Genomic DNA, 25,633 nt, shown 5'->3' on the forward strand with positions numbered 1-25,633 from the left:
CCTCTCCCTCTGCGTGTTCCTCTCCTCCCCCTCCCTCCTCCCCCTCCCTCCTCCCCCTCCCTTCTCCCCCTCCCCACCCCGTCCCTCCTCCCCCTCCCCACCCCATCCCTCCTCCCCCTCCCTTCTCCCCTCCTCCCCTGTGTGTGTGACACGCGCGCACAAGCATGGATAATACGTGAAAAGGGCCTATAAGGATATAAACCAAGTATAAACACTAGTTCTTTCTGGGTGGTGCAACCATGAATATTTCAAAGTTCCTTTTAATTTGTCTCTGTGTTTCGTTTTTCTGCAGCGACCACTATGTATTAGCCGCTATATTTAATTGGCAATTAGGAGATTACTAATGAGTTCAGTGGAGTGGTGGGGAACAGGGCCAGGCTGCTGTGGCTGATGAATGGCAGGGGAGGGTGTGTAGATGATTCTTTCAAGAGGCTGGGCTAGAGAAAGGCAATGAGGTGGCCGCTGAAGTGGGGGGAAGTGGGGGGAGGGCTGTTTTAGGAGAAACTCGAGCCTGTTTATAGGCTGAGGGCAAGTAGCCAATGCCAAGGAAGGAAACAAAAATACAGATGGAGAGGGGGAGAACTCGAGAAGTCAGGTCCCAGAGGAGGCCTGAGAGGATTAGACCCAGACCCAGGTGGAGGAATTCGTTTTGAACAGAAGTCAAACCAGAGGAAAGGAGGTGAGGAGGAATAAAGTTATAAATGCACTGACTTCATCCATTTGTTTATTTTACACTCAGCGTCATTTCACAAAGGATTGACAGGTTGAAGGGGAGTGGCCATTTAGAAGTCCCCTTGGAGGGACTTTCTTCCTGGTGTGGGACACAAGGTCCCCCACTGAGAAAGAAGCAGGGGTGTGTCTGTGGGGCTTGAGGAGACAGGCAAAGGTTTGGCATGATGGGGAAGGGACAGAGGAAGGGGGGCTATGGATGGTTTATAAAGACCATTGGATGGAGCCAAGGGCCCAGATTTGGCCCAGCTCCAAGGTCCACAACTGTGGAATCTTCTCCAGCAGCTGGGGGTGGAGAAGCCCGTGCCTCTTACTTGCTTTGGCTTTAGGCAAGTCACGTCACTCCTCTGAGCTGCGGTTTCCTCATCTGCAAAGGGGGAGAAAAATGACAAGTCTGGAGGGCTGCTGTGAGGATTAAATAAAGCCACGGACGCCAAGCACCTAGTGCAGTATCTGGCGCACAGGAGTGGCTCAATCCATGTTCGTTCTCTTGCCCCTCCCCCCTGGATGGGACTGAATCAATGTTACCTGGACAGAAGGAGGCATGGGGGTTGGTACCTCATATTGATGGCTGCTGTTAGACACAACTTTAAATACAGGTGACTCTCGACATTCATGTAGTTATGTTTTACTAAGTTGCTGCAGAGACTGAAATAGGGAATATTGAATCATTGCCCCTTGAGGAAATACAGCGTTAGGTCCCTGCGAGCCTCTGGCCACATTTTCGTCAACCGATCAATACATAACCTTGTTTTATGTGTGTTTCTGTTTAAAGACGCCTTATTTAATATATGTTGTTGATTCATTAACGTTGAACTCATGGCCAACAGCACTATAACTCACGCCTGAATGAAGCTTATCAAACACACATATTTTCTCCGCAATGCCCATCACAGCCTTCGTGCACTTGGGAACACTAGACAGCCCTTCAGTGCCACGCTTGGGACTTTTTTTTTTTTTTTTTTGGCGGTACGCGGGCCTCTCACTGTTGTGGCCTCTCCCGTTGCAGAGCACAGGCTCCGGACACGCAGGCTCAGCGGCCATGGCCCCTGGGCCCAGCCGCTCCGCGGCATGTGGGATCCTCCCTGACCGGGGCACGAACCCGTGTCCCCTGCATCGGCAGGCAGACTCTCAACCACTGCGCCACCAGGGAAGCCCTTGGGACTTATTTTAAGACAGCAAAATCACTAACAAAAAGCCCCAAAGTGAGAAAAACGTGGCATGGAATAGACCACAAAAAGTTGACAATGAGAGCTGAAAGAAGAAGGCAGAACGTCCCCTGGTTCCACCTCTCCTGGGAACATGCGTGTTGGGCAATCTAAATTTTTGCCACCCTGGGCCTGTGTATGTCCACAGATGACAGTAAAAACACCTCAAGTATTGATTGGGGGTTCCAAGTAAATGTGAGGGGTAGGCAAACTTGCAAATACAGAGTCCATGAATAATGAGAATCAAGTGTGTCTTTCTTTTTTCTTTTTTTTTAATTGAAGTATAGTTGATTTACAGTGTTGTACCAGTCTCTGCTGTGCAGCAAATATTTTTTCTGATTATAAAATTAAATAATAAACAAACAGAGCTATACAGTGCATAATTAAAGTCCTCCCCCTACCCTAGCCCACAGATAAACACGGTTAGGATTGCTGTAGTGTTCTACAGATTTTTGCTATACACAATAATGCCTGTGAGCATGGGTAGGACTGCGTGTGTCCATGTCTGTGTATCTGGGTGTATTTGGGTCTCCCTTTTTCTTTTCACTCAACAACATCTCTTGGATAGCTGTGAAAAGAACTTTTTTTTAACTCCTGAGGTTTTTTTTAGAGATGAATAGAAGTGGGTGGCATACACTGCAGTCAGGATCAGGAAGTCTTGGTTCAGACCCCTCAACCACATCAGGTTGGGGAAACAGATCCAGAAAGGGCAATGACTTGCCAAACTGAAGTATAACCAGTAGTCTGCGGGAGTGTAGTGTTCAGCATCTTAATGGAGATGGGGTAAGTTTAGAAGAACAACAGCTAGAAGGGTGAAAAGACTAAAAGCTGGAAAGTATTGTGAAGGGCCCAAGAGACTGTGACTTTCAGCCAGAGAAAACCGTGCTGTTGGGCTTCCCTGGTGGCGCAGTGGTTGAGAGTCTGCCTGCCGATGCACAGGACATGGGTTCGTGCCCCGGTCCGGGAAGATCCCACATGCCGCGGAGCGGCTGGGCCCGTGAGCCATGGCCACTGAGCCTGCGCGTCCGGGGCCTGTGCTCCGCAACGAGAGAGGCCACAGCAGTGAGAGGCCCGTGTACTGCAAAAACAAAAAAAACAAACAAAAAAAAAACCATGCTCTTTACACTTCAGAAGATATTGGTGCTGGATATTAAGAGGAACTTAGCTACTGAAAGGATTTAGACAATAGAATAAAATAGTACCAAAGTCTCTTCTAAAAACAGCTGTAGAGTAGCATGGGGTAGACTAAGCTGCTGCAACAGAGCCCGAAAATACAATGGCTTCTAGAAAATGGAAGTTTATTTCTCATTCTCTAGTCCACGTTGGTGGGTGGCTTCACTCCATGCAGTCATTCAGGAACCCAGGTTCCTTCCTTATCTTTGCTCTGTCAGCCTCTTCGAAGCATTACTGAAGCTGGGTTCCTTACACATCTGTGTTTCAGCTCGAGGCAAAAGGAAATGGAGCACGGAAGAGCAAAAGCCTTAAGGACTATTTCTATTTACTTTTTATTGGAAAGGATTTAGTCACAAAGCCACACTGAACTGCAAGAGCAGCTGGAAAACGCAGTGTCTCGTGGACTAGCCAGTTCTCCAGGTACTATATTGCTATAGAAGAGGAGGGTGGATCACATGTTGAATTAAATGAAACCCACTGTTTCATCCATCATCAAGCCTTTTTTCATTTCATTTCAAAGGCTTCAATAATTTAGACCCTGCCTTCTTTACAAAAAAAAAATTGGACGTGCATATCAGTGCATCATTTGGGATTCTTATGTTTGCCAAGAGACAGCACACTGCTATTAAACCTGCTTAAGCAATAAGATGGACCCTCTCATATATCCAAAAGTCTAGGCTCTGCATCAGTGCACTAGCTCCTCTTTCCCAGGACTCTCCCCACCTCTGTCACGTGTTGGCTGGATCCTCAGACTGGGAGCAATTCCAAGTATCACCACCAAACACATCCACATCCAGCCAAGGGGGCAGACTGTTTTTGAAAGGGAAGAGACCCTTTGCAAAAGCCACCTCCCTGCCACAGGCTTCCCCCCTGGTTTTTCAGGCCAGACTTGCATCACAGGTCTAAACGCAAATCATCACTGGTTCTATTTGTAGTTTTTTGAGGAAACTCCATACTGTTCTCCATAGTGGCTGTATCAATTTACATTCCCACCAACAGTGCAGGAGAGTTCCCTTTTCTCCACACCCTCTCCAGCATTTATTGTTTCTAGATTTTTTGATGATGGCCATTCTGACTGGTGTGAGATGATATCTCATTGTAGTTTTGATTTGCATTTCTCTAATGATTGATGATGTTGAGCATTCTTTCATGTGTTTGTTGGCAGTCTGTATATCTTCTTTGGAGAAATGTCTATTTAGGTCTTCTGCCCATTTTTGGATTGGGTTGTTTGTTTTTTTGTTATTGAGCTGCATGAGCTGCTTGTAAATTTACTACCATATGACCCAGCAATCCCACTACTGGGCATATACCCTGAGAAAACCGTAATTCAAAAAGAGTCATGTACCAAAATGTTCATTGCAGCTCTATTTACAATAGCCCGGAGATGGAAACAACCTAAGTGCCCATCATCGGACGAATGGATAAAGAAGATGTGGCACATATATACAATGGAATATTACTCAGCCATAAAAAGAAACGAAATTGAGCTATTTGTAATGAGGTGGATAGACCTAGAGTCTGTCATACAGAGTGAAGTAAGTCAGAAAGAGAAAGACAAATACCGTATGCTAACACATATATATGGAATTTAAGAAAAAAAATGTCATGAAGAACCTAGGGGTAAGACAGGAATAAAGACACAGACCTACTGGAGAACGGACTTGAGGATATGGGGAGGGGGAAGGGTGAGCTGTGACAAAGCGAGAGAGAGGCATGGACATATATACACTACCAAACGTAAGGTAGATAGCTAGTGGGAAGCAGCCGCATAGCACACGGAGATCAGCTCGGTGCTTTGTGACCGCCTGGAGGGGTAGGATAGGGAGGGTGGGAGGGAGGGAGACGCAAGAGGGAAGAGATATGGGAACATATGTATATGTATAACTGATTCACTTTGTTATAAAGCAGAAACTAACACACCATTGTAAAGCAATTATACCCCAATAAAGATGTTAAAAAAAAAGATTTAAAGAAAAATGATTAACTCATGCTAATTAATGGTCTCTTAGGATACAAATCTATTACAATTTACCCAATTTCAAAAAAAAAAACATCATCACTGGTAAGAGGAATGCAACCACCATGACGGACTTGGACCAAACGGGATTTACCGCTAGAGCTGGGCTGAGGTCAGCCATTCCTTCGTCACGTGGGGAAGGGGGCCACCTGAACAAAATCAAGGCTCTGACTGCAAGGAAAAGTCAATGAATGGTTGCTGCATGAGCTACCAACTTGTTTCTGGCAATGATGGAGACATGGAACCAGACAATGATGTGATGGAGGACACATAAACAGCAGAGGCATAAACCTCAAGCTTTTTCTTAAATGTGCCTTGATAAAGTTTAACTCCAGTGAAGATATTGCTGGAGGAGCCAGAAACTTGGAGGAGCCACCCTCATGCCTCCTTCCTTCTCACCCCGTATTCAATCCATTACAAAATTTCGTAGTGTCTATATTTTCAGTGCCCTGGTTTTCTCTCCTTATGCACTCTCATGGCCCCAGTTCAGGTCTCATCTCCCGCAGGCACTATGACAATGGTAATCTACTGGTGCCCAGTCTCTCTTCCTGAAATCCACATCTTTGCTACTGTTATTCAGTGACATACCTTCACTGTTCAAAGAGCGCTGCACATATGCAGACACATCAGAAAGCGTCCCCGCCTTCATCTTGCTGGTGGGATAATGAGCATCTCCTTGCTTCCTGAAACCCACATCAGACCAGTTCATTCCCCTGCTTGAAAGCCCAATGCTTTCAAGAAGTCCATCACCATGACCCTCAATGTCCTCCACCTCACCCTAGCCCCTTTCCCACCCCACCCCCAACAGTAGAGAACCACTTGCACTTCCCCAAATGTGCCTTCCCCTTTCACGCCTCCATGCTCTTGCACATGCTGCCCCCTCTGCCTAGAAATCCCTTATCCCCTCTCCATCTGGCATACAAGTCAAGGTCTCCTATTACTCTTCCTCCCTCTCTCCTTCTCCCTCCTCCCCCTTCCACCTCCACCCCCACGCACACAATATAGCACTCCAGAAATGTCTGCTGAGTGAAGACAACTCCTTGGGTCAGATATTAGTCAGGGCCAGGGCTCTCCAACTTCTCCAGCTAGCACTCCTTAAGAAAGTGAAGAGGAAATGGGACCCCAGGGCTTCGGAGTGTGAGGGACTTGAAATTGCTCTAAGCAAGCAAGGTATTTCTCGAGTTTTATCTTTATATCTTATGCAAAAGTTGTATTCTATGCAGATTAAACAACATATCCGTGTTTGTTTTAATACAAAATATTTTTCCCAAATCTTCACATTGATGATCCAACAAGATATGCCTCCTTTATTCGTTATCCTCTCAAATTAGCTGTTCCCCAGCCCCCATCCGCCGCAGGGACCCCAAGCGAGACCTGGATGTTGTTCCAAGTGCACACCCTGAAGGAACAGCTGGGTTTCGCACCCCCGGGATTTGGAGAATGGTGGGGGCGGGGAGGGGGTCAGCGGGCTGCAGGCCGGGCCACGCCCCTCCTCTCCCCCGCCCGCTGCGGGGGTGGAGTCGCTGAGGCCCCGCCCTCGGGGGCGGGGAGGGAGCCACCTCCGCCGGCTACTCAGGCTCGGCTGGTTCCGGGTTGAGAGGCTGCACTCGGACCGGAGCAGTGGCCGCTGAGCCGGCGGGGGTAAGGGGCCGCGCGGGGCCGGGACTTGGGGCCGGGATCGGGCAGCTGAGCGTGCTCACAGCCCTCCTCTCCTCTGCCAGGCACAGCCGAGGTGAGGCTCTGCCGGGCTTCCCCTCCCCCTAAATTCCCCATCCCCAGCTTCTCCCCCTCCCCCCACCGCACCCATACCGGTATTACAGCCCCCCAAGGCCTCCGCCCCCCTCCTAGAGCCCCTTATCCCAGCACACATCCCTTCTGACTGCCCCTTTCCCTAGAAGCTTCTTGCTAGGTGCACCTTCCCTCAGACACCTACGGCTCCCTCCCTCCAGCACCCATCGCTCCGGGTCACCCTCTGCCTCGAGACCACCTTCCTGGGCTCGCTTCCCGGGTAGTCTCTACCCCACACCTCTTACTCGCGTTACCCCACTCCCAGACAGCACCCATTCCTTCTCCTGTAGCTCCTGCTTCTCCGGGCCTGCTCCCCGCACCCATCCCTAGGTGCTGTCCCCGACAGCGTCGCGCTCTCCAGCCGGCCCCCTGCATCTCGGGGGACCCTCTCCGCCGTCCCCGGCGCCATGGCGTGCAGCCTCAAGGACGAGCTGCTCTGCTCTATCTGTCTGAGCATCTACCAGGACCCGGTGAGCCTGGGCTGCGAGCACTACTTCTGCCGCCGCTGCATCACCGAGCACTGGGTGAGGCAGGAGGCTCAGGGCGCCCGCGACTGCCCCGAGTGCCGGCGCACGTTTGCCGAGCCCGCGCTCGCGCCCAGCCTCAAGCTGGCCAACATCGTGGAGCGCTACAGCGCCTTCCCGCTGGACGCCATCCTCAGTGCACGCCGTGCCGCGCGACCCTGCCAGGCACACGACAAGGTCAAGCTCTTCTGCCTCACGGACCGCGCGCTGCTCTGCTTTTTCTGCGATGAACCCGCGCTGCATGAGCAGCACCAAGTCACGGGCATCGATGACGCCTTCGAGGAGTTGCAGGTGAGCCGCTTGGCGGGCCTGGGGCGGGGGCGGGGCCGGCCCGGGGGCGGGGTCAGGGTTGGACCGCAGGCAGGGCCCAGTCAGAACTGCCATGGGGCGGGGCCGCCGGCAGGGTCAGGGCCCTATCAGAATTAGGACGGGGCGGGGCCGCGGCGAGGAGGCGGTGTTGAGGGTGGGGCCTTGGGCAATGCTCACCAGGCGGGGTCTCAGAGAGACCTGAAGTGGGGGGTGGGTGGGTCCATAGTTGGGGAGAGATCACCAATGGAGTAGAACGGCAGGGACAGATGAAATCAGAGCTGAACCAGGCACTGCCTGGACAAGGTTAGGGACGGAGCCGAATCAGAGCTGGGCAAGGGCAGGGCCACTGTGAGGGGTCATGGGGCTGGACCTGGAGACAGGACCCACGTAAGAAGGGTTCAGGACTGAGTTGGAGACAAAGACACAGATGGGGAATGGGACAAAGTCGGGGCTAGACAGGAGGTGGGGCCGCCATCCGAGGATGAGTCTGGACTATACGGAGTAGCTGAGCTGCAGGCTTTGGGTCATGATGACCCGGGGTTCAATCAGGTATGCATCAGGGCCTGGGGAGCAGTACGTGGGCTAGATCGCTCTGGGCAGGTCAGGGTTAAATCTAAGAGAGGGTCTAAATGAGTGTCAGCAAACTGCTGAGAGAGCAGGTTTTGGTGCCAGGGGCTAGGCCAAGGTGTATGAGGGGCTAAGGCTGGGATCAAGTTCAGATACTGTAAAGACCATTCTGGGTTTAAATCACAGTAGAGGCCAAGTTGAGAGTGAGGACAGGACTTAAAGACTCAAGATTTGGAGAATAAGGCCCCGAGGTGAGGTGATTCAAGAAAAGCGAGGGAGGTGGACCTCTAGAAGTCTCCAGGGACTTTTGGTGACCTCCTTAGCTCTGTCACCAGCATCAGGACCTTGAGGACTAAATGAAACAGTACATGCAGGGTAACCTGAACATAGTCAGCCTAGGACTGTAATTGGTCTCCCTTAAGCCTTCCTGTCCTCACAGACTAACTCCTACTCAACTCTTAAAGCCCTGCTCAAATGCCCTCTCTGTGTAAGCCTTCTCTAAGCTCCACTGGCCAAAACAATAGCATTAGAGCTGCATCTTCCCAATCTTTGTTAATAAGTATAATGTTTTTTAAAAAAAACAGTGTTCCAAGATTAGCTACATTTGGGATATATAGTATATTCTCTATACCCTCCTTGGAGGATTCTCAGTGTACATTTGCATATTAAAGGCCTGGAGAAATCTTGTAGCAAAGAAACCCATTTTGCTGTGTTTAATAAAATGATTCCCAAGGTTATTTGAGCCTGGAATCTTTTTCTCAAGCTAAACCATTTAAATCTAGTAGCCCCGTGTGTTTGGCCTTGGGATACCAGGCTAGCACACAGTCCCCAAGAGAAGTCTCTTAGTCATCATATCTATGGCCCCAAAGCCTGCCACAAGGCCTGGCCCACAGTGAACATCAGTAAAGGCTGAATGAATGACTAGTCCTGACCTGAGCTGGCCCAGGCTGTGGAGCCTTCGGAAGAAGAAGGTTTTTGACTCCTTAAGCAGGAGCGAAATAACTATTTTCCCTGTTGTAGGGGGCCACCCCTCCCCCCCTTATACATGAGTCTCTGCGAGCCAGCCTGCACCAGCAGATGCCCTGGCCCTATTAGGAGAAATGACTCCATGTTCACCTTACCCGCTCCTTGTCCCTTTACTCCCCAACCACCACCGACTCCCTTCCAGTTTGGCTGTTTGAGGATGGAGAGCAAGATTTGGGGGCTCTGGGAGCTTGCACAAGATTGGCATTGACTGTCCACCCCCAGAGCCCCTTGTAAACCAAGGTCAGGCACTGGTATCCCCGTCTCCCCATCTATGAAATCACATAAACAGGGAAGAGGAGAGAAGCTTGGGCAGGACTAGGTGCAGGTTGTGAGTTTGAAGGGACTCTGTCTGAAACCATCTGCCCAGCCTCTTCATGATGTAGATGTGCGGACTGAGGTCCAGAGAGGCGATGTGACTTACCCAAAGCCACACTGCCAGACAGTGAGAGCACCGGCCGGGGAAGCTCAGCCTGACCCCGGCTGGGTCTCGCCCCTCCTTCCCACCCCCTCCTCTCCCTGTCTGACTTGCTAGCTGGGGAGAACTCTGTGTTCCAAGGCTTGGTTCCCCTGTCCTCAAACCAGGAAATCCAAATTATTGTGTTGTGGTTTTTTTCAGTCCATTCCATGACCTGGGGCAGGCAGGAGAAAATGAACATATATTTTCCCCAAACGTGATTGAAACACTGTCATTCTTGGGTGAAAAGAAAAAAAAGGACTGCCACTCACTTACCCTCTAGTGTACTGTCCTGGGGTCAGTCACACTTGGGTTCCAGACCTTCCTTTAGCACTGTCTGTGTGATCAGCACGTGGAAGCCTTGATTCTCTCACCTATAAACCGGGGTCAGGGTGATTCTTTCCTACCAGGATTTTCATGAGGCTGACCTGAGATGAACCTGTGTTGAGATGCCTGGCACTTGGTAGGGGCTGGATCGGCAAGTGCTCCCATTCTTTCTCCTTCTACCTCTGAGAGCTCATGTGCCCAGCTGGGCAAATGCCCAGAGCTGCCTCTCACTTGAGCAGGAGGCCTTGCTTTGGTGCCTCCTTTGGGCTTGGCAAGAAAGTAGCAGAGAAACATGCCTCCCCCTGGAGAATTAAGCTCCTGGGTGAGGTTCAAGCCACTCCCCACCCTCCCCACCCCAACTTCTCTCTTCATGGGGAAGTGGGGCTCATTAGCAGTTATGCACTGGAAATGAGGCTGAGCCTGCCCATCACACCCCTTCCTCTCCCAGCAGCTGGTGGTTTGTCCCCAGGGCTCCTGGAGCCTTGGACCCCTCTCCTGGAGAATAACAGACTCAGAGCTGGCAGGGCCTTGGAGATCGCCTGATGCAAACTTCATTTGACAGATGGGGAAATGCCCCGGGGCAGGGGGGGAACCTTTCCCAAGGCCTTGAGGCCAGAGGAGGCTACTCCTCCTCACACCCGGCTGCTTAGCAGTTGGCCTGGAGCTTTTTTCATTTATTATAAATCCTGGAGGCAGCAGAGCGGAAAGGTTAAAGGCTCTGGCTTTGTATTCAGGCAACTCGAATCTTGCACTCCTATTTTCTGGCTGTGTGACCTTTGGGAAGTTCCTTATCATCTCTGAGCCTCAGGTCCCTCGTTCACAGCATGGGAATAATGGGGTTGAATTAAGTAAGACGGCATTTGCAAGAACTTGGTACAGAACTTGACACATAGTAAGCACTCGATAAATGACAGCTCTAGTATGTTACATCATATTTGGCACTATTGACATTTGGGGCCAGATAAGTCTCTGTTATGCAAGGCAATCCTATGCACCGTAGGATGTTTAGCAGCATCCCTGGCCTCCACCCACTGGATGCCAGTAGCACCACCCACCCCAAGCTCTGGCAACCGAGAATGTCTCCAGGCTTCATCAAATGTCCTCCAGGGTCAAAATCACCCCTGGCTGAGAACCCAGGCCTACAGAAGTCCTACTCAGCTTTCCAGGCTCAGCGCAGATATCACCTCCTTCATGAAGCTTCCCCTGACCTGCCAGGCAGAATCACTTTGTACCCCAGATTCCAATACTGGGGTCAGATCCTGGCATCGTCACTGGTAATCTGTGTGTCCTTGGTCAGATCACTTCACTTCTCTAAGCCTCCACCGGCTCATCTAGAACGTGGGGATAACATGACCTTCCTGGGAAGGATGCTGTAGGGGTTAGGGAGGCTGTATCAAAAGTGCCTGATGCTGTGCCTGGCACACAGTAGCACACGACAATTTTTAAATATCTTTATTTTTTCTGATTATAAAATTAACATAATAAACAGAGCTATATAATGTAAAAGTTAAAATCCCCCATAATTCTACCCCTTGGAAAAACATGGTCTTTTTCTTAAAGATTTGCTTTATAGTTCTACAGAATTTTTGTTGTGTAAATGGCATGTGAGCATGTTTTGTGAGTGTGTGTGTGTGTGTGTGTGTGTGCAGGTGCATGTACCTTCCCTTTTTTTTTCACTGCTGAGCACTGGACCATAGAGCAAAGAGGATGGAAGGAGCCCCATCTCAGAAGGCTTTGGGGGCTTCTCGGCCAATACTTACTGAGCCCTAGCCCACTGCCTGGGACTATACTAAGCGCTTTTCTGATATAGCCTCATTTAATCTTCATAACACCCTGTCGAGTGGGTACTGTAATTTATTCTTTTTACAGATAAGAAAACAGAGGCTCAGAGGAATTCAGTGACTTGTTTGGTCACCCAGATGGTAAATGGCAGGGACAGGATTTGAAGCTTAGCTAACTGGCCACACATGGCCTCGGAGCTGCCTCTGAGGGCTGGGTAGTTGTCTCCCCCGCACCCTGTCTGTCTTTGTATTTTAAGTGTGCTCAGCACAGGGTCAGGCTAAGGACACAGTCTGCCCGTGCCAGCTGATGCACCGAGGGCAGGTGCTGGCTGTCATCTTGCTCAGGCATGGCATCCGGCTCTCTGGCCTTCTCAGCTTCCTAACCTCCAGAGGAGGGATTGGATGCAGTCCCAGCCACCCTCTCCAGGTCTCATGTGACCACTGGAGCCCTTCCCAAGGCCTCCTTCATGCCAAGGGAGACAGCAGTGGATCAGCCTGGGATGGGAGCCCTGAGGAGTTGGGCATAGGGATTCAGAGACACTGAGGCAGCCACACGGGGAAAGAACAGAGCTGGGGGACTGGATTCAAATCCTGGTGCTGGCTTCTTCCAGCTGAGTGGAAAGTGCTGCCTTCTCTGCACCCTTTCCCAACTTGGGAAGTGGAAATAAGAACAAAACTGTCCACTTAATGTATAAAGAGGGAGAGAGAGTTGCTGCCTATCCAGAGACAACTGATGTGAAGGCGCTTTATTTTGTACTGTGGACAGGGAGGCAGCCAGGTTGTCTGTGTCCTGGGGAAGTGGCCTCTGATGTTACTTCTCCCAAGAGAGGGCAGGATTTGTGTGCAAAGAGCAGCCTCCATGGGGGCGAGGCTGGCGATGAGTCAGACCCTGGGCTGCTGTTAGCATCTCTACTTCCCTCTTCACAGGTGTCTGTCAGTCAGCAGCCAGGAAAGCCTGTTCATCCAGGACACCTTGGCTAAGCACAGGCCACGGTGTCAAAACTCAGAATTGAAGTTGGGGCCCCAGGATGATTATTTTCTAGAGAGAAAAGGATCTGGTAGGAAGTGACAACAGAAACAGTAACAACCCTAAAAAAAACTCTAGTCAGAGGGTATTGGACCCTTGTTATGTGCCAGGTGCTGTTACGGGCGTTGAATCCTCACAGCAGCTGTTTTCCCTTTCCCTACTCCCCCAGTGGGGCTAGGATCAGCCCCATTTCACAGAAGAAAACGTTGAGGCTCAGAGGCTCAGTAACTTGCCGAAGGCCACACCACGAGCAGGAGGCAGAGCTGGGATTCAGACTCAGGTCTGTCTGGCTCAGAACTCAACCTCCTTACCAAAACCCTAACTGCCTCAGGGAGCATCCAAATGGGGAGGGACCTCAGAAACCATCCACTTCCATCCTCTCCCCACTTTACAGATGGGGAAACTGACTTGCCCGAGGTTGGTCCAGAGTCCAGCTCCCTGAAATCTCAGTCCATCATTTACCTTGCAGACCTTGCAGACCTTGAATTCTGCTTGAACACTGGGGCAGGTGTGGAGGATTTGGAGATGGTTCTATCTTGGATTCAGGGATTCATTCAATAATTTCTTCAGTCGACACTCCTGCTGTAGCTAACTGAGGGCCAGGTCCTGGGCCCAGAAGAGAGCAGAACAAGCTTGACCCTGCAGTGGTTCTTGGGGGATAGGCCCAGAAGCCGCAAGGTCATGTCCTAGGCTCCTCTGGCCATACGTCAGGGTTGCCCAGGTCCCCCTGGAGCTGACAACTGAGCTCTATCCTGAGAGCAGAGAAAGGAGACGTTACAGACAGAGGGAGTAACAACATCCACAGCCCCACTGCCTGGGTGCAGAGAGTGCCGGGGGCAGGCACCCTTTCTCGTTTAATCCTCACAGCAGCCCTAGGAGGTGGGTCTCATTGCCCCCTTTTTTTTTTTTTTTTTTTTTTACGGTACGCGGGCCTCTCTCTGTTGTGGCCCCTCGCGTTGCAGAGCACAGGCTCCGGATGCGCAGGCTCAGCGGCCATGGCTCACGGGCCCAGCCGCTCCGCGGCGTGTGGGATCTTTCCAGACCGGGGCACGAACCCGCGTCCCCTGCATCGGCAGGCGGACTCTCAACCACTGCGCCACCAGGGAAGCCCCTCATTGCCCCTTTTTATGCATAAGGAAACTGAGGCTCAGAAACTGTGCCTAAGACCACATACCCAATAAGTGTCGCTGAAGCTAGAACTCAGACTCAGATGATCTGAGTCAGCCAGGGGCAGGCATGGAGGGGAGCCAGTGATTCGTTGTAGCTGCAGGGGAAGGGGTGGGAAAGTGAGGCTTGACCAGCTCATAAAGGGCCTCGAAGGTGCCACCCCTACCCAAGGAGCTTGGACTTGATCCTGGAGATTCGGGGGAGCCAGGAACATGTTGGAGCAGGTGAGGCTGGCCTGGTCGGTGTGCACTGAGGGGCAGCGTGCATGTGGGACAGGTGGGGGGCAGCCTGGAGGAAGGGGAGCAGCCATGAGGTGCTGCCTGCCAGAGACCGCGAGGCTCAGAGTGGACAGGGTTGGGGCTCAGAGGCAGAGAAGATGTATGAGAGTTCAGGTCTGTCGGGAGGACCAGGACATCAGAGGGCTGTGAGTAGAAGAGAGATTGTGGGAAAGGAGAAAAGGGGCAAGTTCAGTTTGCCATGTGAAGATTTGGCGTCCCCTTGGGGCAGAGAGGGGAAGAGAAGGCAGTAACTGGGCACGGAGAAGGGGAGGGGGCCTTGAGCACCTACTGTGCGCCACGTCATGCTGGGCCCTTCAAGGGTGTCATCTCATTTAATCCTCATCGCACCCCTGCGAGTGACTCCGGTCCTCATTTTATAGATAAGGCTCTGAGAGGTGGACACTGAGAGGGGAGGAAATGATCTACCCAAGGGCACACAGGCAGGATTCAAACCCAGGTTTTTCTGACACCCAAGTTTATGCTATTTCCACTGGGCAGCACTGCTTAGTGACCAGGGGTCGGGGGGGAGAGGGTGTCGGTCCCTGAAGCCAGGGGAGATGGCTTCCGGCAATAGCTTTTTCCGCTGGGCCGGGAGAGGGATGGCCTTGTAGGAGGGGAGGTCTGGCCTTTGGGGCATGTGAGCCCTGGCTGTCTGTTCTCCCCCTCAGTGGCTGCCCGAGCCCCAGAGCCTCTCAGCTGACATATTTGCATAATTGTGTGCTTAGGTCTGCACCAGCCCTGACTCTGACCTCTCTCCAGAGGGAGGGGTACAGAGCTATGGTTCTGCCCTCAGAAGGGCCCTCCTCCCATCCCTGATTCCTGCCCTGCCCCAGAGTTGATGGGGCCTGCTGCGTCCAGCTTCCCCAGGCTGACTTCCAAGGCATCCTCCACCCCACCCACACTGCCCTCACCCCTGCTAGCCCCACTGGCCTTTCCAGCTTGTGACTCCACCCACATACCTGGCTCCCGCCATCCCCAACTGCCCCCGGCCCCCCCCCCCAGCTTCCTGTTCTCTCCACCTGGAATGCTCTGGCCCTGCCCTGGAGACTTGAAGTGACCCTGCCCATCCATCCATCCATCCATCCATCCATCCATCCATCCATCCATCTTCCCTGATCCTCCCATCAGAAATAAACTCTCACCAAGAAACTCCCACAGTTCTGAGTCCCTATTGCACATACAATTTTTTTTTTAAATTTTTTGTTTTTGTCTGCGTTGTGTCTTCGTTGCTGCCCGCGGGGTTTCTCTAGTTGTGGCGAGCAGGGGCTACTCTTCGTTGAGGTGCAGGGGCTTCTCACTGCGGTGGCTTCCCTTGTTGCGGAGCTTGTTGCGCGCCTAAGGCTCTAGGCGCGCGGGCTTCAGTAGTTGTGGCTCGCAGGCTGTAGAGCTCAGGCTCAGCAGTTGTGGCACACGGGCTTAGTGGCTCCGCGGCATGTGGGATCTTCCCGGACCAGGGCTCGAACCCGCGTCCCCTGCATTGGCAGGCGGATCCTTAACCACTGTGCCGCCAGGGAAGCCCTCACATACAATTATAATTATCGTGATGATAATGACAATAACTACGAGTGACTGAGCGTTTCCTGTGCCTCACTTCAGGTCAGGTCCTCACAGCAACCACAGAGCTGGCACTGTCATTAGCTGCACTTCAGAGGTTTGGAAGCTGAGGTGGGAGGGAGGGTGTCACACACACAGCCGGCTTCCTGGTGTTCCCTCTGCGTTGTCCTGCTCTCCCTTACAGTATACCTATCCGCATTTCTGCCTCCCCTAGAACCTGCAGACTCGGAGCGGCTGGCACTCTGCCTGACCGTGGGTGCCCGGACGTGATGGCTGTATTGAACTGAGCGGGAGGCAGAGAGGCCGAGCGGTTTCCAGCATGGATTTTGGAGTCACTCAAATCCCCACTTCTGACTCTTATGAGCTGTGTGACCTTAGGCAACCTGCCTGACCTCTCTGAGCCTCCATTTCCCTCTCTGTGAGACTGAGGTGATAAAGGCACTAACCTCATGAGGCTGTTGTGAGAATTAAGTGACATGATGCCTGTGAAGTTCAAACCCAAACCATACCACCTCCAGACATGGTTCTGAGCCTCCGGCATGGCCAGTGTCCTTCCTCACAGTTAGCTCTATTGCTTAGGAGTTTATCAACAGCTTCCTGTTTCCTGTCTGATCTTTGCTGGGAGGAAATTTTCCAGTTGGTTCTCTGTAAAGCTGTGTGGCCATGGGCCACTCAGTCACTTTTCTTGGACCTCAGTTTCTTGTTCTAGAAATCCAGATTGTTGGACCAGATGGTCCCTGGGGCTCCTTCCTGCTCTGGCCATCTGAGGAGGAAAGAAGGGGCCAGGACATAGTGAACGGTGGGGACGTGGAGAAGTGACCCAGGAGCCTCATGTGGGACATGGTGACCTCTCTGTCTCCCGAGCAGCCAGTGTGGCCAGGCTCTCCACTGTGGTTAAACACTCCTTACTGTTATCTCATTTCACCCTCCCAACCCTAGGAGGTATTGTTATCCCCATTTCACAGACGAGGGACTGGGGCACAGAGAGGTTAGGGTACCTGCCCAACGTCACACAGCTAGTGGGTGGCAAAGCCAGTCTCCTAACCCAGGGAATCAGGTCTGGTCCCAGGCCTGGAAGGAGGGAAGGCAGAGGGGGTGACAAAGTGCAGGCTGCCTCCTAGTCTTGCTCTGTGGGTTCTAGGTTTTGTTTTTCCTAAGTTAGCTGTTCCCTCAGGCTCAGTAGCCCACCCGAGGAGAGCTGCCTCCCTGGGATCTCCTCCTACCCTTTTGGAAGTGAGCTCTGACCCAGCCCAGACTCTTCTGGGGGCAGATTCATTCCGTAAACTCTGTGCCTGGCCCTGTCCTAGGTGCTGATAGTGTGAAAATCTATCTGACACAGTCCCTGGCCTAAGAGCCCATATCTCATGGAGAAAACTGACAGGTCACCTTGCTGTTAAAATACAGTGTGTGCCAGATAGTATGAGGGAAGGCTCTGTACACAGAGGATTGTCTGGGGACAGAATGGAGTTTGGGGTATGGCTTCTCAGTGGAGGTGATGTCTGATCTAGATCTTACGAGATGAGCATGAGCCTGACAAGTGGAGAAAACCATGTGGGTGAGCATTCCAGACAGAGGGAACAGCATGTGCAAAGGCCTGGCAGAGAGCACTGCAAGTTGTTTAGTGCGTCTAGAGCTGCGCTGTCCAGTAGAACTTTCTGGGATAATGGAAGTGTTCTGCATCTGTGCTGATACCGTAGCCACTGGTCACCTGGAGCTATTGAGCACTTGAAATGTGCAACCTGGTGCAACTGGTATAACCGAGGAACTGAATTTCAATTGTATTTCATTTTAATTCATTTGAATTTCAATAGCCGCGTGTGGCTAGTGGCTACTGTATTGAACAGTACAGGTCTGGATGAAAAGAAAAGGCTGGAGAAGAAATTTGGGGCCAGTAGTGAAGGGCCTTGAATGCCACACTCAGGCTTCGTGCCCTTCTTCCCAGACAATGTAGAAATCCTGCAGTGGCCCGGGGAGGAGCGGCAGGGACACATCTGTCCTGTCAAACGATTACCCCAGCTGCTCTGTGGGGCAGGGAGGAGCCTGGGGCCACAGTCCAGAAAAGAAGTGATGAAAACTGAACCAGGGTGGTGGGTATAGAGAGGAGAGAACAAATTCCAGGGCAAGCTTGATGACTGATTAGATTGGGGGCGTGGGCCATGTCAAGGGTGACCCCCAGATTTCTGGCTTGGATGGCAGCGGGGGTGGGGGGTGCCCTTCACTGTGATGGGGAATGTGGAGGAGGGGCAGTTTTGGGGTCCTGTACCACTGTTCCAGCATCCACTGTGATTGAGTGTCTATGTCCCTGTCTCCCCCCAGCCCATCTGCACACCTCCTGAGGCATCATGGGTTGAGACTCATACCCCATCCTTCTCCCTGTCGCTGACACAGCAGCATGTGGGGCCCAAGGAGGCCTCATTCAGCACATGTTTGTGGAATGGACGAATGAGTGTTCCATTACTCCCGGGATCCCGTTGTTCCCTGGCCTTGAAAGCAGGGAGGAATTTGACCGTGTCCCTGGGGTGCCCTGAGTGATATGAGGAACGTGGCCTCCAGGGCAGTTTTCTCAGAGACTCTGAAGAGCTGCCTGGGTGGCTGGGTCTATAAGGACCACCAAGGGGAAGGGTTGTAGCATTTGGTTCATCTCCTCAAAATCTGTGTCTCTAGCAGACTATGTCCCAAGCTGGACAGACCCCAGGCAGTCAGAGAGGAGTACTCTTAGGTGAACACGATCCGTCTGTTCCCTGTTCCAGTGGCTCTGATGCACACGAATCTATTAGGAATGACTTCCAGCTGTTAGTAATAGAGAGCTGCCCAGAGTAGCTGAAATTAGATAGGGGTGTATTTCTCTCCCACGTAAAACAGGTCTATAGGACAGGACCCCAGGCAGTGGTGTGCCAGAGCCAGCTTGTCCCAGTTCCTGAGAACTAGTTGTGCAAATCTCTTCCCAGCTCTGCATCCGGTGACCTCACAGGGAGAGCTTCAAATTGGCTTTGGGAGGGAGCCTTTACACCAAGGAAATTGGCCAACACTATAAATTGGGGCTGTTTTTCTTTTTTTCCAGAGGGCAAGCTTCCTAGCGTATCACTGAGTGCAGTGATGGTGTGGCTACCCCATCAGGGACCCAGGCTGCATCTTCCTTCTATTTCTCTGGTTTCAGCCTGTCACATCCATCTTTCTGGCTGCCTTACAGCCTGAGATGGCTACCAGAGTTCCAGTCATTATGTCTGTGTAAGCTCTCTACTCCCACAAAGCCAGCTATTCCAATTTTTCTATCTAACTCGTATTTTCAAGGCTGCCTCCTCTTCATCCTTCAGCAGTCATCTCAGGTGTGACCTCCACAGAGAAGCCTTCCCTGACACACTACCTAAATTCACCACCCATCCCATTCGGCTTTATTTTCTCTAGAGCATAGACCATAATGGGTAGCTCTCTGATTCTTTTATTATTTTCCTTGTTATTATCTGTCTTCCCCACTAGACTGGAAGATCCCTGTTAGTAGGGACTGCATCTGTCTGGTTCTCTGCTGTGTCCCGAGTGCCTCAACAGTGCCTGGTACCTCATAATTGCTCAGTAAATACTTGTTGAGTGAATAAGGGATAGTAAGCACAGATCATTTTGTTTTCTACATGCTTCCCTTAGTGTGTCATCATGACCATTTTCTCACGCTGCTATTTAGTCTGTAGAATTAGTTGGACTAGATGTTTTCTGAGGGCCCTCCCTGCTCTGACGGGATGAGTGGGCAGGAGGTGAGTGTGAACAGGGAAGTCAACTCCCTGGCATCACTCACAGCCCAGGCTGACTAGGGAGCCCGGGCCCTGCTCAGAGGCTCTTCCCTTGGAAATTCACTCCCAAAGCAAACTCCCTTGAGCCCCACCTCAGTGCCAGGCCATTGATGGGTACGGGGGATATAGAGAGAAAACGGTAGGGAGGACCTGCCCTGCATGGGGATGGATAATGGACAGCCAGAAGAACAACGAGCTGTGATACAATGGGCTGAAAGTCCAGAAGTACTGGGGGCCACCAGCCTCCATACCCCATTCATTCATTTGGCAAATACTTATTGAGACCCTACTGTGTGCTGGACACTATTCTAAGCATTGGGGATGGAACAGTGGACAAGCCAGACAAGATTCTTGCCCTCGTAAAACTCACATGCCAATGGAGGAGATGAACAGTAAACACAATGTCAAATAAATATGCAAGATCATGGACAGCAGGAGGTGCTATGGAGACCACTAAACAGGAGGGTGGAAGGGATGCTGCTGTGCATGGGCTGGTCAGGCAAGACCTCTCCGAGGAGGCAGCATCTGAGTTGATACGTTAATGATACAAAGGAATCACAGGGAGAAAATCTGAGAGTGAAGTGCACCAGGCAGAGGAAGCAGCAAGTGCAAAGTCATAAGGCTGAAACAAGCCCAGCATGAGGCACAGGAAGAAGACGGCTTTGGCTGGTTGGGAGTGATGGCGGAAGGATGGTGAAGACAGAGGTGGGACTAGGGACAGGGGACTGAGGCACTTGCTTCAGGTGCAAAGTTGAAGCAGGCGCCCCAAAACTCAGTAATCAAGATAATATCTAATGCAATTTTTAAAAATCAAAATTAATGCCAAAACCCCCATGATGAACAAAATATCAAATTTTTAAATAAAGACGACTAGCAGTGTCATGCTGAGCCACATAGGAACCAGATGCAAAGGAAAAATGAGTAATACCGATCCTGTCCTTATTTAAAAATTTGACCTGTTGTCTATCATGGATTTTTGTTGTTGTTCATCATGGGTGTCATCACTATAGAAAACATGTCACCTGGTGTCACGATCATGGTTTCCAGAACCAGACTTCCTGAGTTCCATTTCTGGCACTACCCCTGCATGCTTAGCTGTATGCCTCGGGGCCAGTTTCTCGACCTCTCTGTACCAGTGTCTCCATCGGAAAAGGGGGCTGATAATAGTGCCTACCTCAGGGTTATTGAGAGGATTAAATGACAAGCCAAGGTCTAAGAACAGTGCCTAGCCCACCGGAAGCGCTCAGGGGATGTTGGCAGTCAGTCATAGCCCTGGACAGCAGTACAGCCTTGGTTCCTGCCAGAGGATTCTAAGCAAGGAGTCTTGGCCAGCAAATCAGGGTGGGTCAGAAAGTATGTGGAGGTAGATTGGAAACAGGGAGACCAGAGCCCCTAGGATGGCCAGAGAGGAGGCTGTTGCAAAACTCCAGATGGAAGATGGGAACAGACTCTGGAGATAGTTAGGAGACAGACTCTGCGGAACGTGGTGGTTGTTAAACTGTGAGGGGAGGCGGGTGCTGGGGCAGGAGACAGACGGGGCCAGGATAGCTTCCAGTGCCCGCAGTGGACAGGCCTGGGCTCTGCATCACCACGGAATACCCGGGCCGGATCTGACCCGCGCCCCCATCCCGATCTTGTCTGTGTTCCAGAGGGAGCTGAAGGAGCAGCTTCAGGCCCTTCAGGACAGTGAGCGGGAGCACACGGAGGCGCTGCAGCTGCTCAAGAGACAGCTGGCGGAGACCAAGGTGAGCCCGGCCTGGACGTGGGGGCGGGGCTGGCTGTGGTGGGGGCGGGGCTTCGTGGGGGCAGGGCCAGTTGGGAAGTTGAGGGGCGGGGCTTTGGGCCTGCTGTGGGGGCGGGGCTTCGAGGGTCCAAACTCCAGGTGTTAGGCCGGGGCATGGGGGTGGGGCGGAGGCTGGGGCTTCCCTGAAGGTAAATGGGGCGGCGACCCACTCCAAGATGACTGAGGGCAAGTGGGATCCTTTCTCCCTTCCTGCTTTGGGTGAAAGTCGAGGTGGGACCAGGGACTCTTTGGAAAACCCTGGCGTCCTGCGGGGCTGGAAGAATGTACCTACTCTCTCTTTTTTTTTTTTTCTCCCGTTGCTAAACACACCCATTGCCCAAGGAACCAATCCTGAGAATGTTCCTTCGAAGCCCTACTGATGATTTGTGGCTCAGCCCTGGTATCAGCTCCCCTCTTCAACTCTGACTGGAGATATAGACTCTGAAAAGTAGCGTCAAACCCTGCAGGCTCTGGCCACAGTGGTTTGAAAAGAAAAGCCTTTTTTCTTGACCTGAGAGGAAGGCCCTGGGTTCTGATCCAGCCACTACCGTGCTGTGTGACTTTGGGTAAACTGCATACTTATCTGGGCCCCTAGTCTTCCCATCCGTGCTGTAGGGACTCTGCCAGGCTCCTTCCAGCTGTGATGTTCTGGATCCTAGCACACTTCCAAGGGGCTCCCTCCAAGTCCCCCACAGATACCCCTAACTGGGCAAGGCTTGCTCTGATTTCTGCTGTCCTTCTGGAACCAAGCACTGGGGACCCAGCCCTGACTGCTAAGCTCTTGGGTGATTTCAGTGTGGCTCCACTCCATTTGCAGGGGTGCCACTGCTAGGAGCAGCTGAAGCAAAGCCTTTGGAATGCTCTGGGCCTCCAGAGGTCCCCCTGAGGCCTGGAGAGGCCATTGGAGATCCAGACCTGTGCCCCACCTTGGCCACCAACCCACTGTGGGGTCTTAGGGAGGTCATGACGAACATTTCTTCAGAGAACACTCTGGAGTGCCTCCAGGCAGGACCCTCAGTGGGCATCAGATGGGAAGCAGTCACAGGACTCTGGCCTCTTTGCTTCTCACAGCCTCATTTTCCCCACCTGCCTGGTGATCCCACACCTCTCAGGTGAAGAGAAGCAAATGGAAGCCTCTGTCTGGATGAGAGGGGAATATTATGGTCTGTTTCTTCTCCCCAGCATTCTGTTCTTCTCTCCACTCCCCACCCGCATTGTTTTTCTCCACTGACCTTTTCCTCCCCTGCCTTCCTGTCCATCTGTCTACCTCTGGGGTGTCCTCTGGGGCCACCTTCCCCTCCAGTTCCCCCAGCCCTGCTTCCTGTCTGGACTGGGATGTTTATACAAGAAATGCCTATGGATGCTTTGGAGGTCATATTTCACCTGGTGCCTGACTCGGCTTTCCTGTGGCGCCTGCCCCTCCAATGGCCCGGCCTGAGGGCCCGTCTGATCTCCCTCCCCCAGCCCAATGTTTTCCTTGGTCGGCCCTGACCGAGTGACGCATTCTTGGCAGGGTGTTGTTCTGAAATGGCCCCAGCTCTTCCAGGCCCCAGTGTGTTCCCAGGGATGTGGTGGGTCAGGGTGGGAGCTGCTCTCCCAGTTGTGACTGAAGGGATTGGGAGTGGGGCAGGGCTGGCTCTGCCCTAGAAAAAACTAGAGTAAATGGGACACACCGGTTTAGCTGAACCTTTCTCTGTGCTGGGAACTGTGTTCCCCATTCATTGTCTCGCCGAACCGCACAGAATGTCCCCTCCATGACTGCAGGATTTCCCCAGAACCTACACGGTGTCTAGCACACAGTAAATAGTTGTGGAACAAATGAGTGGGGGGAAAAGATACACCTTTTGAGGTAGGAATAGCTGTTGTCTCCATTTTATTGCCAAGGAAACTGAGGCCCAGAGAGGTTGAGGGACAGGCCTAAGGCCCCACAGCTAATAAGTAGCTAATTGAGACCTTACTGTCCAGTTCTGTCTGAGCCTAGTGCATATTCCAGCCTCATGCTGGAATGTCCTCAGCGAGATCTCTGGCTTTGTGGGCTGCAAGCCGGGTAGGCCTGGAGAACCCATCACGGACATATTTCGGGCTCCTGGGGTGGCTGATGTTCCACTTCTGAGCTGCCCTCTCCCAGCCTCTTTCTCTCCTCTTGTCCTGGGCACACTGGACCCCTACCTGAGAGAGAAGATGGAGTCTGCACCCACCTCTACGGAGCAATCTTGGGCAAGACCCCTCCCTCCTTTACCTCTCAAGCAGGTCCTGACCATCAGCCTTGTGCCAGGCTCTGGGATGCAGGGCTAAGGAAGATGTCATTCCTACCGGGAGGGGTTCATCCACTAACTGGGAAGCCACATAAAATGTGGGGCAGTATATTCAGAATATTTACAAAATGCTCTGGGAACATTTAGCTATTTAACTGCCTGGAAAAGTTAAGGAAGGTATCACAGAGAAGGTGGCTTTTGATCTGAGTCTTGCAGGATGAGTAGGAGTTTGTCAGTTGAATAAAGCATTTGCTGGCGGAGGGGTCCACTCTAGGCAGGTGGAATTATGATGCAGCAGCACTAGAGAGGTAAGCAGGGATCAGATTAAGGACTTTGAATTCCAGGCTAAGAAATTTAGCACTATACTAGTCATCAAGGAGCCAAGAAGGGTTCCTAAAGACGAGGTCGGCTGTGACCCAGTTTGCACGTTAGAAGGATCACTCTGGCAGCAAGTTTGTTGGCAAAGATGTGGAGTTGACACGTGGAATCAGTGAGTTGGTGGGACCCAGGGGCATGCATGGAGGAGGCAGGTGGAGAGATGAATGTGGCGCTCAGGAGACATGTAAGACCTTCGAAATGGACTTGGAAGCCATCCTCGAAGCAGTGTGAGTTGTGGGGTGTGAAAAAGGGAGCCAGCCTGGACGAGTCCTCAGGAACAGGGGTGGCAGGGAGGGAGCAGCCACAGAGGTGGGAGGCAAACCAGAAGTTTCTATTAGTAGAGGGTGGCCCTTGGGCCAAACGCTGCTGCAGATTGGCCGAAGAGCAGCCGGAAGCGGTGGCCATGAGATCTGGGGCTCTTTGGAGGGCAGTGGTGGGCGGTGCAGGGAGGGCAGGCCCCAGCTTCCCCACCGTGACCTGCCGCTGCCGGAGCCTTGGCCCTCCCTGGGTGAGGGGGCTCCGGGAGGCCACAGGCAGCCTGGCCCTTTATCCCCAGCCTCTCCGCCACCCCCTTTGTCTGCCCTGCATACTGGGTGGGCATGCGCAGGGAGGCTGGCCCACTGCCAGCAGCTCTTCCTGCCGCAGGCAGCCTGCAGCCGCGACGACTGGGAGGGAACAGGCCCTAATTGAGCCTTTGTGGAGCCTCCCACAGAGCCCTGGGCACTGAACACAGCAGGGTCTCGGACTCCGTGAACTCCCAGCCAGGATCCCACAAAGTCAAATTGCAGAGGCAGGCCCCACACGCTGCTGCTGCAGCCGAGCTGCACTTGTGTACCCAGTGTCATCCTGCCTCGTGCTGTTCCCTCGGCCCGCTGCCCGCACCGCCCAGCTGACATCCTGCCCGTCGTTCAGGCCCCAGCTCAGAAGTCATCTCTCCACGAAGACTTCTAGGATGTCCTGTTCCAGTGTTTTAATAACCAGCCTCTGGGTCTGCACCTCAAACAATACCATGCACTTTGTGAATGTTCCCTCACTTACCACAGCCCTGCAATGTCGTTGTGTACCCTTTTCCCAGATAAGAAAACTAAGGTTCAGAGATATCAGGCAACTAAGGTTGCCACAGCTGGAGACCCAGAGCCATTGGGCACCAAAGCTGTGCCCTTTACCACTCAACCCCTCCTGGGCCTGGCAGTGCCCTTGGGGGCAGAGAGAAACACAAAAGTCCATGCTTGTCTCCTGTGACGATGGCTTTAACCCCGCCAGCTCTTGTTCCCAGAGGGTCTCGGGGTGGCGGGACAGGGCGAGTGACCACCAAGCTTTGCCCAGCACGTTGCCATTTATAAAGCTCTTTAACATCTGTGATCTTGTCATCTTTGCTTGGGCCCCGTGAGTGATTTTTTTAAAAATAAAAATTTAAGGGAATTGCCTGGCAGTCCAGTGGTTAGGACTCTGTGCTTTCACTGCCGTGGGCCCAAGTTCGATCCCTGGTTGGGGAACTAAGATCCC

At 52.3% G+C, this 25,633-nt stretch overlaps 1 protein-coding gene across 3 annotated transcripts in view; it reads left to right on the forward strand.

Moving 5' to 3' along the window:
* The first annotated feature begins 6,677 nt into the window (after positions 1 to 6,677).
* Positions 6,678 to 25,633, forward strand: part of TRIM62 (tripartite motif containing 62) — a 32,189-nt gene continuing 13,233 nt past the window's right edge. Inside the window, exons 1-3 of one of the 3 annotated variants that reach the window (XM_022575150.3) lie at positions 6,678 to 6,768; positions 7,206 to 7,730; positions 21,361 to 21,456. In XM_022575150.3, the coding sequence (XP_022430858.2) occupies positions 7,323 to 7,730; positions 21,361 to 21,456 (504 nt within the window). In that variant the 5' untranslated portion in view covers positions 6,678 to 6,768; positions 7,206 to 7,322. The other 2 variants (XM_022575151.2, XM_022575152.3) reach the window with 2 other exon arrangements.

Source organism: Delphinapterus leucas, chromosome 1 (assembly GCF_059928025.1).
Source record: "Delphinapterus leucas isolate spDelLeu-1000000601 "Yukka" chromosome 1, BTC_Dleu_Yukka2, whole genome shotgun sequence".
Taxonomy (NCBI): Eukaryota; Metazoa; Chordata; class Mammalia; order Artiodactyla; family Monodontidae; genus Delphinapterus; species Delphinapterus leucas.